This window comes from Leptodactylus fuscus, chromosome 3 (assembly GCF_031893055.1).
Source record: "Leptodactylus fuscus isolate aLepFus1 chromosome 3, aLepFus1.hap2, whole genome shotgun sequence".
NCBI classification, from domain to species: domain Eukaryota; kingdom Metazoa; phylum Chordata; class Amphibia; order Anura; family Leptodactylidae; genus Leptodactylus; species Leptodactylus fuscus.
The window spans coordinates 5,463,078-5,478,202 of NC_134267.1; the positions used below are offsets into that span (position 1 = coordinate 5,463,078).

General features: G+C 40.8%; 1 protein-coding gene and 1 long non-coding RNA gene across 15 annotated transcripts in view; one reads left to right on the forward strand and one right to left on the reverse strand.

Moving 5' to 3' along the window:
* LOC142197002 (uncharacterized) overlaps positions 1-15,125 on the reverse strand; it is a 503,961-nt gene that overhangs the window by 473,781 nt on the left and 15,055 nt on the right. The gene's annotated exons all lie outside the window — the stretch shown is intronic.
* NRXN1 (neurexin 1) overlaps positions 1-15,125 on the forward strand; it is a 1,231,735-nt gene that overhangs the window by 456,250 nt on the left and 760,360 nt on the right. For all 14 annotated transcript variants that reach the window (XM_075266983.1, XM_075266984.1, XM_075266994.1 and 11 more), the window contains one exon: positions 7,073-7,374. In XM_075266983.1, the coding sequence (XP_075123084.1) occupies positions 7,073-7,374 (302 nt within the window). The remainder of the gene's footprint in view (positions 1-7,072; positions 7,375-15,125) is intronic.

Below are 15,125 nucleotides of genomic sequence, written 5' to 3' on the forward strand. Positions count from 1 at the left end.
GCGCTGTGCAGTTAAAGCGCACGGACCCCATAGACTATAACGGGTCCGTGTGCTTTAACTGCACAGCACTGATATTCCATTCGGGGGGGTCCTCCTGCGGACTCCTTCTGGACGGGAGGCAAGCGCTAATGTGAACTTACTCATTCTGTAGAACCAGCATTGATTGGCTGAATGCTATACAGTGTATAGCATTCAGCCAATCAACCCTGGTTCTGCTGGAGGCTCGTCTGTAAGGAGGCGGAGTCTAAGATTGGACCACAGCAGTCTCCATTGTGGTCCGATCTTAGACTCCGCCTCATCACAGCAGAACCAGCGTTGATTGGCCGAATGCTGGACACTGCATAGTGTTTGGCCAATCAACGCTGGTCAATGCATTCCTATGAGAAAAAGTCAGCTCGCGCATAACCGACTAGCAAAGAAGAGCCTGCTGCAGAACCAGCGTTGATTGGCCGAGTACTATATATTGTATACCATTTGGCCAATCCACAATGGTTCTGAATCAAATCTTTACTGCGAATAGGAGTAGTATTCGAACGAGTACTAGTATTTTGAATATCGTATTATTCTATCGAACACTACTCGCTCATCTCTAGTTATTATGGGTCAGTCTGTACAGCGACTTCAAAAGTTCATGGTCTAATTTTCTATAACTTCCCAACCCTAGCCAGGTAAATGTAGCGCATTATCTGTAACATAAAATAAGGAAACATTCTCTTCTAAGTGCCGCGATTTGAAGACCATTTAAGAAAAAAAAAAATCAATATTTAATGATACTTCATCAGTTTCCAAGTACAATGGGGGTCATACTCTAAATGTGTGCATGAAAAGCAGTACAGCGTCTAATCTATTCTTATCGATCGGATAAAAGTCGCTGGACAATGAAAATTCAGATATTACAGACAATGATTTCACTTTGAGAACTTCCAGCGGGAAGGTGCTTTAGACTAAGTCAGTCTGCGGCTCCCGGGCTGATCTGATCTTCGGTGACATATGAAGCCGCCTTTTATAGAAGGTGCAGACATGCTGAATTGGCTTTTCATTCGCTTTCTCAAGGAAAATACCATTAGCTCACAAGATTTAGCCTTGAATACTTAAGGAAGGCGTGATACATACAAACTGTTAACCTTCTTAAAAGCTTTTTCCAATCTTTTCTAAGCCCTGGAGAAGCTGATTTTACTCAGGCTCGGTCATTCACAGTAAAATGATTCCTTTGACTTGCCTATAATTATAGCGTGCGGTAAGCAGGTATTTCCGACGTAAGCTCTTTGACTCGCCACTATTATATTGGTCAAATTGAGCCTGGTTGTCCTAATTTTAAGATGAAAAGTTACCTTTGTGCTATTGTTTTGCCGGCGCTCTATAAAGTAAGTGAAAATGATCCCCTGGTCTTCAGGAAAGATAATGGACGATTTTTCATGATGTGATGGGTTAGAGAGCCAATACATCAATGGACGGGGTTAAGTGCTAGTTTCTGGTACGGTCGGCCTGAAAATCTGTTCCTTTGTCAAGGGTGCGAATGTTTTTAGCGGTATGTGCTTCATGTTTTGGGTGGATTTCTAGCATGTGACATAGGTTTGTTGTATAAATGTATTCCCTTTGGAAAAACTAAAGCATATAGTAATAGCAGAGCATAGGAAGCCCCCGGCCAAAGCTGACTGGAGTCTATCATTAAATCTATACTGAGTTACAGTCAGGATCTGCCGGCTAGGACGCTTTGGGAAATATAATGGTTAAGGGTTTTACCACTAAAATATCTGGATTTATAGCGCTAGACAATAATATAATATACATTTTTGCAAAAATAAACAATGAAAATTTTGCAAAGTTTTAAAGATTTTTTTTTAAAGATTTTTTTTTCTAAGCTTCTTAGTACATAGTAGTCTGTGGTCTTGATTGGTTGGAAATGGATGTGACCATGAAAGCAGGAACTTTCTCTGTCTAGGACTTGTCAGAAACCCAGATGGGATTTAATCAGATTTTTTTTAAGAATAAAACTTTATCTATATCTTTATTTATATAAAAATATGTTGTTATTATAATTATTATTATTATTATTATTATTATTATTATTATTATTATTATTATTATTATTATTATTATTATCAGTAGTAGTAGTAGTAGTAATAATAATAATAGTAGTATCACTATAGTAGTAGTGGTGGTAGTAGGGATAATAGCAGTAGTAGTAGTAGTAGTAGTAGTAGTAGTAGTAGTAGTAGTAGTAGTAGTAGTAGTAGTAGTAGTAGTAGTAGTAGTAGTAGTAGTAGTAGTGAGAGCAGAGTAGTAGTAGTAGCTGTAGTAGTAATAATAGTAGTATCACTATAGTAGTAGTGGTGGTAATAGGGATAATAGCAGTAGTAGTAGTAGTAGTAGTAGTAGTAGTAGTAGTAGTAGTGAGAGCAGAGTAGTAGTAGTAGCTGTAGTAGTAATAATAGTAGTATCACTATAGTAGTAGTGGTGGTAGTAGGGATAATAGCAGTAGTAGTAGTAGTAGTAGTAGTAGTAGTAGTAGTGAAAGCAGAGTAGTAGTAGTAGCTGTAGTAGTAATAATAGTAGTATCACTATAGTAGTAGTGGTGGTAGTAGGGATAATAGTAGTAGTACTAGGAATAGTAGTAGTAGCGATAGCAGAGTAGTAGTAGTAGTAGTAGTAGTAGTATCACTATAGTAGAAGTAGTAGTAGTAGTGGTAGGAATAGTAGTAGTAGTAGCAGCAGTAGTATCATCATTATTAATATTATTATTAGAGATGAGCGAGTACTATTCGAAATGGTCATTTAGAATAGCATGCACCCATAGGAATGAATGGAAGCGGCCGGCGCACAGACTTTGCTGGCGGCCAGCAGCTTAACCCCCTGTGTACTGGCTACAAATAGTATTCGCTCATCTCTAATTATTATTATTATTATTATTATTATTATTAGTAGTAGTAGTAGTAGTAGTAGTAGTAAATGTATCTCTGCATAAATTCCATACCTAATAACTCTAAATATTATATTGCCAACATATACATTTTTTAACAATTATATAGGCTGAAAATGATACTATGTTGCTGTAATAGAGGAAAGCATGTTTAAGTAGCAGATTTTACTACTGATCAATTTTTTAAAAAAACATAACCTTGTCACACAAAAACATTATTATTATTATTATTAGAGATGAGCGAACACTAAAATGTTCGAGGTTCGAAATTCGATTCGAACAGCCGCTCACTGTTCGAGTGTTCGAATGGGTTTCGAACCCCATTATAGTCTATGGGGAACATAAACTCGTTAAGGGGGAAACCCAAATTCGTGTCTGGAGGGTCACCAAGTCCACTATGACACCCCAGGAAATGATACCAACACCCTGGAATGACACTGGGACAGCAGGGGAAGCATGTCTGGGGGCATAAAAGTCACTTTATTTCATGGAAATCCCTGTCAGTTTGCGATTTTCGCAAGCTAACTTTTCCCAATAGAAATGCATTGGCCAGTGCTGATTGGCCAGAGTACGGAACTCGACCAATCAGCGCTGGCTCTGCTGGAGGAGGCGGAGTCTAAGATCGCTCCACACCAGTCTCCATTCAGGTCTGACCTTAGACTCCGCCTCCTCCGGCAGAGCCAGCGCTGATTGGCCGAAGGCTGGCCAATGCATTCCTATGCGAATGCAGACTTAGCAGTGCTGAGTCAGTTTTGCTCAACTACACATCTGATGCACACTCGGCACTGCTACATCAGATGTAGCAATCTGATGTAGCAGAGCCGAGGGTGCACTAGAACCCCTGTGCAAACTCAGTTCACGCTAATAGAATGCATTGGCCAGCGCTGATTGGCCAATGCATTCTATTAGCCCGATGAAGTAGAGCTGAATGTGTGTGCTAAGCACACTCATTCAGCACTGCTTCATCACGCCAATACAATGCATTAGCCAGTGCTGATTGGCCAGAGTACGGAATTCGGCCAATCAGCGCTGGCTCTGCTGGAGGAGGCGGAGTCTAAGGTCGGACCTGAATGGAGACTGGTGTGGAGCGATCTTAGACTCCGCCTCCTCCAGCAGAGCCAGCGCTGATTGGCCGAATTCCGTACTCTGGCCAATCAGCACTGGCTAATGCATTGTATTGGCGTGATGAAGCAGTGCTGAATGTGTGTGCTTAGCACACACATTCAGCTCTACTTCATCGGGCTAATAGAATGCATTGGCCAGCGCTGATTGGCCGAATTCCGTACTCTGGCCAATCAGTGCTGGCCAATGCATTCTATTAGCTTGATGAAGCAGAGTGTGCACAAGGGTTCAAGCGCACCCTCGGCTCTGATGTAGCAGAGCCGAGGCTGCACAAGGGTTCAAGCGCACCCTCGGCTCTGATGTAGGAGAGCCGAGGGTGCACTTGAACCCTTGTGCACCCTCAGCTCTGCTACATCAGAGCCGAGGGTGCGCTTGAACCCTTGTGCACACTCTGCTTCATCAAGCTAATAGAATGCATTGGCCAGCGCTGATTGGCCAATGTATTCTATTAGCCTGATGAAGTAGAGCTGAATGTGTGTGCTAAGCACACACATTCAGCTCTACTTCATCGGGCTAATAGAATGCATTGGCCAGTGCTGATTGGCCAGAGTACGGAACTCGACCAATCAGCGCTGGCTCTGCTGGAGGAGGCGGAGTCTAAGATCGCTCCACACCAGTCTCCATTCAGGTCCGACCTTAGACTCCGCCTCCTCCAGCAGAGCCAGCGCTGATTGGCCGAATTCCGTACTCTGGCCAATCAGCACTGGCTAATGCATTGTATTGGCGTGATGAAGCAGTGCTGAATGTGTGTGCTTAGCACACACATTCAGCTCTACTTCATCGGGCTAATAGAATGCATTGGCCAATCAGCGCTGGCCAATGCATTCTATTAGCGTGAACTGAGTTTGCACAGGGGTTCTAGTGCACCCTCGGCTCTGCTACATCAGATTGCTACATCTGATGTAGCAGTGCCAAGTGTGCATCAGATGTGTAGTTGAGCAAAACTGACTCAGCACTGCTAAGTCTCTGCATTCGCATAGGAATGCATTGGCCAGCCTTCGGCCAATCAGCGCTGGCTCTGCTGGAGGAGGCGGAGTCTAAGGTCGGACCTGAATGGAGACTGGTGTGGAGCGATCTTAGACTCCGCCTCCTCCAGCAGAGCCAGCGCTGATTGGTCGAGTTCCGTACTCTGGCCAATCAGCGCTGGCCAATGCATTCTATTAGCCCGATGAAGTAGAGCTGAATGTGTGTGCTTAGCACACACATTCAGCTCTACTTCATCAGGCTAATAGAATACATTGGCCAATCAGCGCTGGCCAATGCATTCTATTAGCTTGATGAAGCAGAGTGTGCACAAGGGTTCAAGCGCACCCTCGGCTCTGATGTAGCAGAGCTGAGGGTGCACAAGGGTTCAAGTGCACCCTCGGCTCTCCTACATCAGAGCCGAGGGTGCGCTTGAACCCTTGTGCAGCCTCGGCTCTGCTACATCAGAGCCGAGGGTGCGCTTGAACCCTTGTGCACACTCTGCTTCATCAAGCTAATAGAATGCATTGGCCAGCGCTGATTGGCCAGAGTACGGAATTCGGCCAATCAGCGCTGGCCAATGCATCCCTATGGGAAAAAGTTTATCTCACAAAAATCACAATTACACACCCGATAGAGCCCCAAAAAGTTATTTTTAATAACATTCCCCCCTAAATAAAGGTTATCCCTAGCTATCCCTGCCTGTACAGCTATCCCTGTCTCATAGTCACAAAGTTCACATTCTCATATGACCCGGATTTGAAATCCACTATTCGTCTAAAATGGAGGTCACCTGATTTCGGCAGCCAATGACTTTTTCCAATTTTTTTCAATGCCCCCGGTGTCGTAGTTCCTGTCCCACCTCCCCTGCGCTGTTATTGGTGCAAAAAAGGCGCCAGGGAAGGTGGGAGGGGAATCGAATTTTGGCGCACTTTACCACGTGGTGTTCGATTCGATTCGAACATGGCGAACACCCTGATATCCGATCGAACATGTGTTCGATAGAACACTGTTCGCTCATCTCTAATTATTATTATTATTATTATTATTAGTAGTAGTAGTAGTAGTAGTAGTAGTAGTAGTAGTATTATAGTAGTAGCAGTAGTAATATTTTAAGAATAAAACTGTGTCAGTACAAAAAAAATTATATCATTATTATTATTAGTGGTAGTACTGCACAATTCTTACACATTAACACATGAATTTTTAACAACCGTATAATCTAAAAACAATGATAACCTGAGGAAATTATATTTTAATTTTAGTATTAATCTGATTAATAGGGAACTTATGTTATTACAGTCTTACTTAATTAACAGCTTGTATGATTAAGCAGATTTAATAAAAAGCTAAGTGTATCAATAATAATAATAATAATAATAATAATAATATTTATAATAATAACTCATAACTATAAATATATAGATATAACAGACGCTTGACTTACCTCCTAATTATACACAATACACATCATTCTCATATACATTATTATAAACAAGTGAATAAGTTGAAAGTGATGTGAAGCTGCTGAAGTCGTATTAATTCATTTTCTTTTTAATGATCTGATTGCACCCTGATAGTTGTAAGTCCGGTGCAATCATCTGTACACGGCCCTGTATGTGGATGAGATATTTGTTCAGCTGCATAAACCATTTATACTATTGGCAATGCTTTTAACATAACTTGCCCGTTGCATTGAAAATGGAGGTTGTTTTGTCTTTCAAAGTAAGCCTGAAGCCCCACGTTGCGGAAACGCAGCTTCTTTTGTTGCAGATTTTGTTGCGTTTTTTTTGAGCCAAAGCCAGGAGTGGACTGAGCAGAAGGCAAAAGTATAAGAACTTCCTATACATCTCCCATTCCTTTTGTATCCATTCTTGGCTTTGGCTCAAAAAACCGCACCAAAATCTGCAACAAAAGAAGCTGCGTTTCTGCAAAGTGGGGCCTCAGCCTAAAGAGGTTTTTCTTTTATTTTTTGCTTCTTTTCTTTTTTCTTGATTTTTTTTTAAGCAAAGCAATGAAATGTCTGTCTTCCAATCTGACGTAAGTGATTTTCTTTCTTTTTTCCAGGCAAAGAAGAGTACATTGCCACCTTTAAAGGGTCCGAGTATTTCTGCTACGACTTATCACAAAACCCAATCCAAAGCAGCAGCGATGAAATCACGTTGTCGTTTAAAACCCTTCAGAGGAACGGACTGATGCTTCACACCGGAAAATCTGCAGATTATGTCAATCTGGCCTTGAAAAACGGAGCCGTCTCCTTGGTCATTAATTTGGGGTCAGGGGCCTTTGAGGCCTTGGTGGAACCAGTGAATGGAAAGTTTAATGACAATAACTGGCATGATGTGAAAGTAACAAGAAATCTGCGTCAGGTAACAGTAAAATGGATGAAAAAGTTATTCATTTTGTTTTCGACACAGCTAAGTAGGAATATTCTCAAGATAAAATATACTAATAGATACTTGCTAAGATGAATAAACCTGAGCAGGGGCAGACCTAGAAAATACCAAGGGCCATACATGAGGGAAGTGTCGGTAGTCAGGTAATACACCGTACGCTTGGTCATCCAGTGTATTGTCCGGTACTAGACTGTACATTAAGATTATTTTAATTGCATTGTATTTATATAATCGATTTGTTGCTATTATTACAGCGGTGTAGTGATTGCCATTAATACGGCGTCATTCTAATTGCCATTATTATGGCTTTTTATCTCTCTTAAATGACGTCATTCCTATATTAGATTTAGCAAGAAACAAACAGGTTACACAATGAAAGGGGCTAACGTTGGGACCCACACAGATTAGCTGTTTACAGATCACTATCATCGTTTTAGTAGCAGTGGGTCGCATTAAACTTTTTGAGGTATCGCTGCAGTACCCATAATGACCACTACTAAAAGCATGGCGCATGACAAGCAAAACAACCAACATATAAATAATGGCAGGAGCTCTGGAAAACAGCTGATCTGTGGGAGTCCCCACAATGGGACAGCCTGTGATGTCCATGTGGATAACCCCTTTAAAGGGAACCTATGAGCAGAAAAGGCAGCCATCGATAATGGGACATTAGGAAGCGCTTATGTCATCAGAGGGACAAAAGAAGTAAGCCCCTCCTCTTTACTCAGATCAAGCAGGGCTCTTTATCTGTTTAATAAGACTGGACCAAAGGGGCATGTTAAAGGGGGGTTTTGACAACGCCCAACCTGTCCATAGCTTGCATTTGGTATTGCAACGTAGTAAATAGGACTGAACCGCAAACACTGACCCAGATTTACTAATAGACAGTCTCACAATGTGCCAGTTTTATCACGGTGACTGATACTGGCTGATAAATCTGATGCATCTTTAAGACTGACGAGACTCCATTTATACCACCCTTTAGTTGGCTTACTTTGTTCCAGAATTTTTCAATACTATTTTGGGGCATATTTGGCCTATCATGGAACATTTAAGCCACACCCCTTTTATGAGAAAAAGCAAAAATTCTACAAAAAATTCTAGCTCAACCTAGATGCACAAAAGTGCACCATGTTGTGCTAGAGATGCCCTGCAGTGCTCCAAAGATGACATCAGTGTCTAGTCCTATGGACAATAGTCTATCAGGGCCGATGCATGGACAAGTATTAGGAAGGATTTTTTGGGAAGAGAACAATATTTTTTTTCTAATCCTGTACAGCCCCATTTAATGACACCTCTCAGACTTTCTATATTACTTCTCAAAGAGAGGAAGGATATAAGTAGTGAGCAATCACCCTGATGGACAGTTATGGTTCCTAGGTATGTAAGAAGTCATGACAATTTTTGTTTCAACTGTTTTTTTAAAAATGCTTAAAGGGAGCCCAAAATGTCTCCTGATCATGTGCAGAAACCAAAAAGGAGCCATTAAAGAAGTTATGCCACAAAGCAGATTCAACCTTTATCCATAGGACTGAGGATAAAGAGCTGGTCAGTGAGGGTCCGACTGCTGGGACCCCCCACCATCCTTAACAAAATCAAGAGGAGGTTTTACTCTCACTCAAAACACAGCTGATCTAAATGTATTTGACTGGAATTCCCAGCAGGGGTAAAACACGCCCCTGTTCTCAGGATTGGTGGGGGGCTCAGTCTGAACCCCACAAATCAGCTATTCATCTTCTATCCTTTAAAAGGAGCAGAAAGAACAGGAGCCACCAACCTTTTTAGCCATCGATCAATGAATGATTGAAGCAATGAAGAGGTAATTTGCCTTCTATGGATATGCAAATGAGTCTACAAGTGCATTGTGGGTTGGATTTGCCTACAGAATGCCGTAATATGTAAATGAAAATGTCATTTACAGTTTAAGTGGTGTTGTCAGGTGGCAAATCCAGAGGAAGGCCAGTGCATGTTGGCAAATATCAGAAATCAGGCTCTGCCCATAGTGCACTTCAAGGCTAATTTGCATATCCATCAAAAGATAGTTATAATTATAATCTATTCATCAGTCTGTGGCCACAAAGGCTTCTCCTATGTCAGACCCCTACACAACACTGTTATTGGTTGAGCAGCATTTTGGACCAGATAGACCTCCCCTAAAGTGAACGTCTACCCTTTATCCCTATGTCCTCGTTAGATACAACCATCTCATTGAATTAAAGGGGTTGTGAGATGACGGAACAGGTTTTGGTTTTCCATTGTTTCACACATGCAGATGAGTTCCACTGAACAATACGTTGTAAGTGTGAAATCTTTATGGATATTCTTATTTCAGCCTGTCTTGTGGTCCTCCAAGTGGAGCTTCCTCCTCGTCTTGCGTATAACGGTGACTGATTGGCTGAATGAGTTTATTAGTTAAAGGGGTGGCCCAGGCAAACATGGACAACCCTTTTAAAGCTTAAATAAGGTGGGGGCAGTGAAAAGAATAAAAAAAAAAAAAAGTATATTCACTTGTCTCCATTGCTCCGGTGTCCTTTCGTGCCTCCCGGTTCATCTGCTCCTGCGGCATCTTCCGGCGCTGTGCTGAAGCCTCTGATTGGTCTCAGTAGTCACGTGACTGCTGAGGCCAATCAGCGAAGGGTCTGAAAGTCACTACCTGTGACATCACAGATCCTCTTCCTAAGGCTTGTCATGTGACCACTGAGAACAATCGGCGGCTTCGGCACAATGCCAGAAGAGACTCAGAAGAGTAAACAAACCGAGAGGAGACCGATGACAATGGAGCAACTGGAACAGTTGAGTATTTTAGAATTTTTTTTCACTTCCCCCAGATTTAATCTTTAAAAGTTTAGCCTAGACAACCCCTTTAAGCCACCCCCCTTCCACTCATGCTGAGATAGAGATAGAGATGGACAGGTCTCTTTATTAACCACAGCACAAAGAGGGGGGAGATGTCCTCTGCCTTTAATGTTACAATAGCAGAATCTCCCCTTTCAGGACCATTTGACCAGCTCTAAATTTGAACCTTTTGTGTGGTCAGACAACCCCTTTAATATGGTACATTCCATAGTTTATATAGTTGGAGTTTAATCTTTCCAAACTGAGCTCCAAAACCAAGAAGTGAATTGGAACATTCCATCTGTCTACAGCCATCTAGTTGGAGTAGGTGAACTCCCTGCGTACGTCAAGCACCATCTCCTTCTAGCCATGACTTCAGGCAGTCAGAATTTTGTGATTTATTGCACATCGATCATAAGGAAAGAATATTTCTGAGTTCTATAAGGATGTATAAAAAAAATCAGTATAAAAATAATATAAAATTTGTTAATTTGAAAGAACCCAATACTGGTGGACATTGACTTTATGTATACATTTAAGTCAGTGTCAAGATACATATACATTCGCCAAGTGATACAAATCTAAATGAAATAATGAGAATGTCCCACTGCCAGTCGGATGGCGGGTTTCTTTGCCTGCTATCAGTGCTGACATCAGTTGGATCGAAATTTTAGCTTTCCCCCCCGCCTGGCAGCTTAGGTTCTTATCAAGTCCCAGTGGCTTCGATAATTCATGAATGATCCAAGTCATCCCTCCGCTTACACAGAGCAGGATACTATGATATGTCTGTCCCTGCTGCGAACAAAGGAGCACGGCACAGTTTTGTCCAAACAGAAAAAAAAAAATCACAACTTTAACAATGAGAAATTTCTTCCTGACGTAATTACATTATAGTATTGAAAAAAAGATAAAAATATTCAATTAAATTAGGTTTTTTTAAATCCTAATTTTATAGTTAGAATTAGAAAATGATATTTATTATGTATTGTAGCAGACAAATTCCAATACTGATAATATTCATTTACCGATTCTTAGAAAATAATCAGCCACTCTCGCCTCTCGCCTATGGGCTGTGTTAGGGAGCGTTGCCACAATATCTCCCACAAGCCACGGTAGAGAGTCATGCTGCTTTTGGAGACAATCATATAACCACGCTGACACTGTTAGGATACAAGAGTAATAATACTATGTAACAAATGAAAAAAAACAATTAGACATCTTGTCCCCTATTTATACACATTTTTGTAACATATAACCCCAAGTATCAAACAAGATTCCATAAATGAATATAAGAAACTTTGTAATATATCTTATTAGAGAAATAGGATTCCTTCCCCTCTTGTTGGCTTGATCTCCTCTTCCTTATCTTCACTCTCACTTTTCATCTAGATAGAGTCCTGTATCCAACTCACATAATGAGGTCTATGGAAAGGGGAGGAGCCTCCTAACTGATTTATTGCCTTATCCTGGGCAGTGGTAGGGTCTTCTCTAGAAGCTTTCCCTCACTCGGTGTAGCAGAGTGCCTAAGCGGCAGTTATGTGTGTCTTTTCCAGCCGTCTCCTTCTTCTACCTCCACTCTCTATAGACTTCTATGTAAAAAGTAACTCAGCTTAAGTAGAGAAACATATTTCTTTAGTTTATATTTAAGATTTATTTAAAGTGAGTGGATCAGAGAGAAAAAAAAACACAGATATGTTTGCGCTCCTGTTGGGTCACTAGTAAATTATTCAAAACGGTAGCTCCGTCCAACCCTCCCAGTTAGACTGGAAGATAACCGTCGTCCCAATTCTGGGGAGTCCACAGTCCAATGAAGAGATGTATTATTCTGAAATGAGGGTCGCAAACACCTCTGGCAAACCGACTGGCAAACTGAGGCCGTGGGTAGTCGGTGGTGCAGAGCTTTATTGGATAATGCGTTTTGGGGTTTGGCGTTTTGTCAGATCTCCGGGTATGTGGTGCAGCAGATTCCTATGTAGAAAGCACAATATGCTTTTGGAGCGAGGAGAAGCAGCCTATATAGCGTTGGTATTGTGCACACCAACGCTATATAGGCTGCTTCTCCTCGAGCCAAACCTTGAAACGCGTTATCCAATAAAGTGTCTTGCATCCTTCATCTGTGTTTGTGCCATTGAGGAGAGCGCCGCCCCGTTTTTTTCTTCACTGCGCCCCAGTGTACTCTTCAGCTTATATTTCTTTAAGATATATTACAAAGTTTCTTATATTCACTTGTATCATACATTTATGAAAAGTTGTTTTATAATTGGAGGGACACTTCAAAAAGTTCATCTTGTAGAAATCCTAGATGCAGGATAATTTTACGTTAAGGGTTCCAGTAGGACCAATGAAAGGTCTTGTTTAAGAAAGTATAGTCTCCGGCCCGTTTACTAGCTAGTCCTCCTAAGCCTTCCACACATGTATTTTTAAGCAGTGGAGTAAGCCGCACCTCCCTTGACAGTGGTATCGTCATGTTGAAATCCAATAATGCCCGACCCATCTTTTATCCCAACATCTGCTATTGTAGGATAGTTGGAAGACCTCATACACATTCAATGGTCATCTAGCCCATTGAAGTCTAATGTGTATGGCCAGCTTGAGTCTTAGAGTCTCCCCTCTATTTTTGATATTTTTGTCCCTATAGCAGTCCTCATTATTACAAATGGATTTCTTATTACACATCACACTCATCAATCTTGATAATACCTTGTACAATTGAATGATACATTTTATGTATTGTTTTCCTCTTGGGAAACAATTTTCTTAATCCTTCCTTATTATTCCGACAATGGAATCTGGATACAGATTTATAAATTTCTGTAAGTATATGGGATGTGGGGAAGTATCAAAATATTAAATTGCAATTGTTTGTTAGTTTAATAGGTTACTATATTTTTTTGACTATAAGACTCTTTGGATAATAAGACAAAGTAGATTAAAGAAAATTGGCAAAACATTGTTCCAAAATATTATGCAATGGGATCATAGACTTCCCTGTACCTGGGTAAAAGATTTAGCTTTATATATTAGTGTCCTAGTCAGGGCAAGGAGGCTTTCTGACACCGAGTCATCACCCAGAACTGGAGGAGAATGCTCCACGAGTCGTTCTCTTGCTATTATCCTGTATTACTGGAATCATTTTGGCAATTTGCTGTGTTCACCATCGTTCTGCTACACTTACTGTACTGAGTCACTCTCACAGTCAAACACGTTCTACTACTTGCATGTACGGTCAACCATCAACATATTACCAGCCACTAATGGAACAGTTTACTGACACACATACAATCATATCTTACGTCCTAATGGAGGAGGTGGAAAGGAGAGAAACAGTCTAGAAGGACATCTTTGAATGATTCTTCTGGTTTCACAATATTGATGTTCTAGCCATTCTATTTTTGGGACACCCTGCCAAATGGGTTGTAGCATTTGGGTGAACATAGCAGTATCTTTATTATTTATTGGTTCATTACGGTACTCTGAAAAAATTGGGGAGGTTGTTCATGCCATATTGGAGAACTAAGCACAGGTCTTCTGTAGATGTAAGGCCCGGTTCACATCTGTGTTTGGGCCATTCTGTTCCCCTATCTTGCAAGCATCTCTTTTCTCTCTAGATTTTTTTGTGGAAACCACATGGACCCCATTATAATCTATGGGGTCTGTGGGTTTCCTTAGGTAACTGCTTTCTTATATAGATAGGTTTCCATTCAGGGGGTCCCCAACTGAACTCCCTGAATGGAGCCCAAACAAAGATGAGAACCAGGTCTAACCTTGCGCCAATCCTTCTGTCTCTTCATGTAATACCAAACAGACTGGTCGATGAGATCAGGACTCTGTAGGGGCCACATCATCACTTCCAGGATTCCTCCTCTGAAGGGAGTTCCCACTAAATATGGATGGGAGGAATTAGATTTCTCTTTTCTTAATACACAAAAATAATCTATTAACCCTTCTATTTTTGAATCATCCCAACTTTTTTCCATGCTTTACCAAAAAATTGTTCACAGTACTGTACATTTATCACATTAACAACCCGGTTATTACATACCATCAACATTGGGAAACCAGAAAACCCATTGAATTCTTTGTAGGTTTCGTCTTCCAATGGACTCTCTCTTCCTCTTCCATCACATTTGGGCTATTACTGTTATTTTTTTTAAGTCTTATAGTCAGAAAAATACAGTAATTAATAACTCGATGATAATTTGTGTCCTAAATATATTTTTTTCTCTAAGATGCCGGGCAACTCTGTCTATTACATGGGAAGTCAATACAATGGCCAACTTTCTAGATTTGCCTTTGCTCACGAAAGTAGTTACAAATTAATCAAATAATGATAGAAATAACAAAGATACAGTAATGGATGAGCCTTTGTACAAGCTACTCGGTGCATGTTTAACAAGGCAGTTACAGAAACCCATTCAACTCATTTTCTGTGTCAGGATCTTCTTTGCTTTGTTTCATTGCAGTAATCTGTGACCCCAAAAGCCCATCAGTATGACCGAAAGAAGTTTTGGAGTTGAGGAGGATTCCTTGAAAGCTGTAAAAATCAGTAGTAGGGGATTGAAAATTAATTTCTGAATATGTCCAAAAAAAATGAAGCCAGCAAAAAAAAAAAAAAAAATTTAGAACCAATGTGGAGGAAGCAGACATTTCGATTCCTTAGCCATTTTTTATGTCTGTCAGATGTATTAAGCCTAAAGACCAAAAAAAGGGACTAGCGACCATGTGTCCGTTTTTGTTCAGTACAGAGCTGATAAGTTATGAAATCGATTCGCAGGACAAGTACTATTGTGGTCGCCTCGGTGGAGGCCTACTTGTTAGTCTGCTTTTTTTCTTGTAAAATTTTTTTGCCCTTTTTTTCTATGTTACTAACATGCTTAATAACTAACATG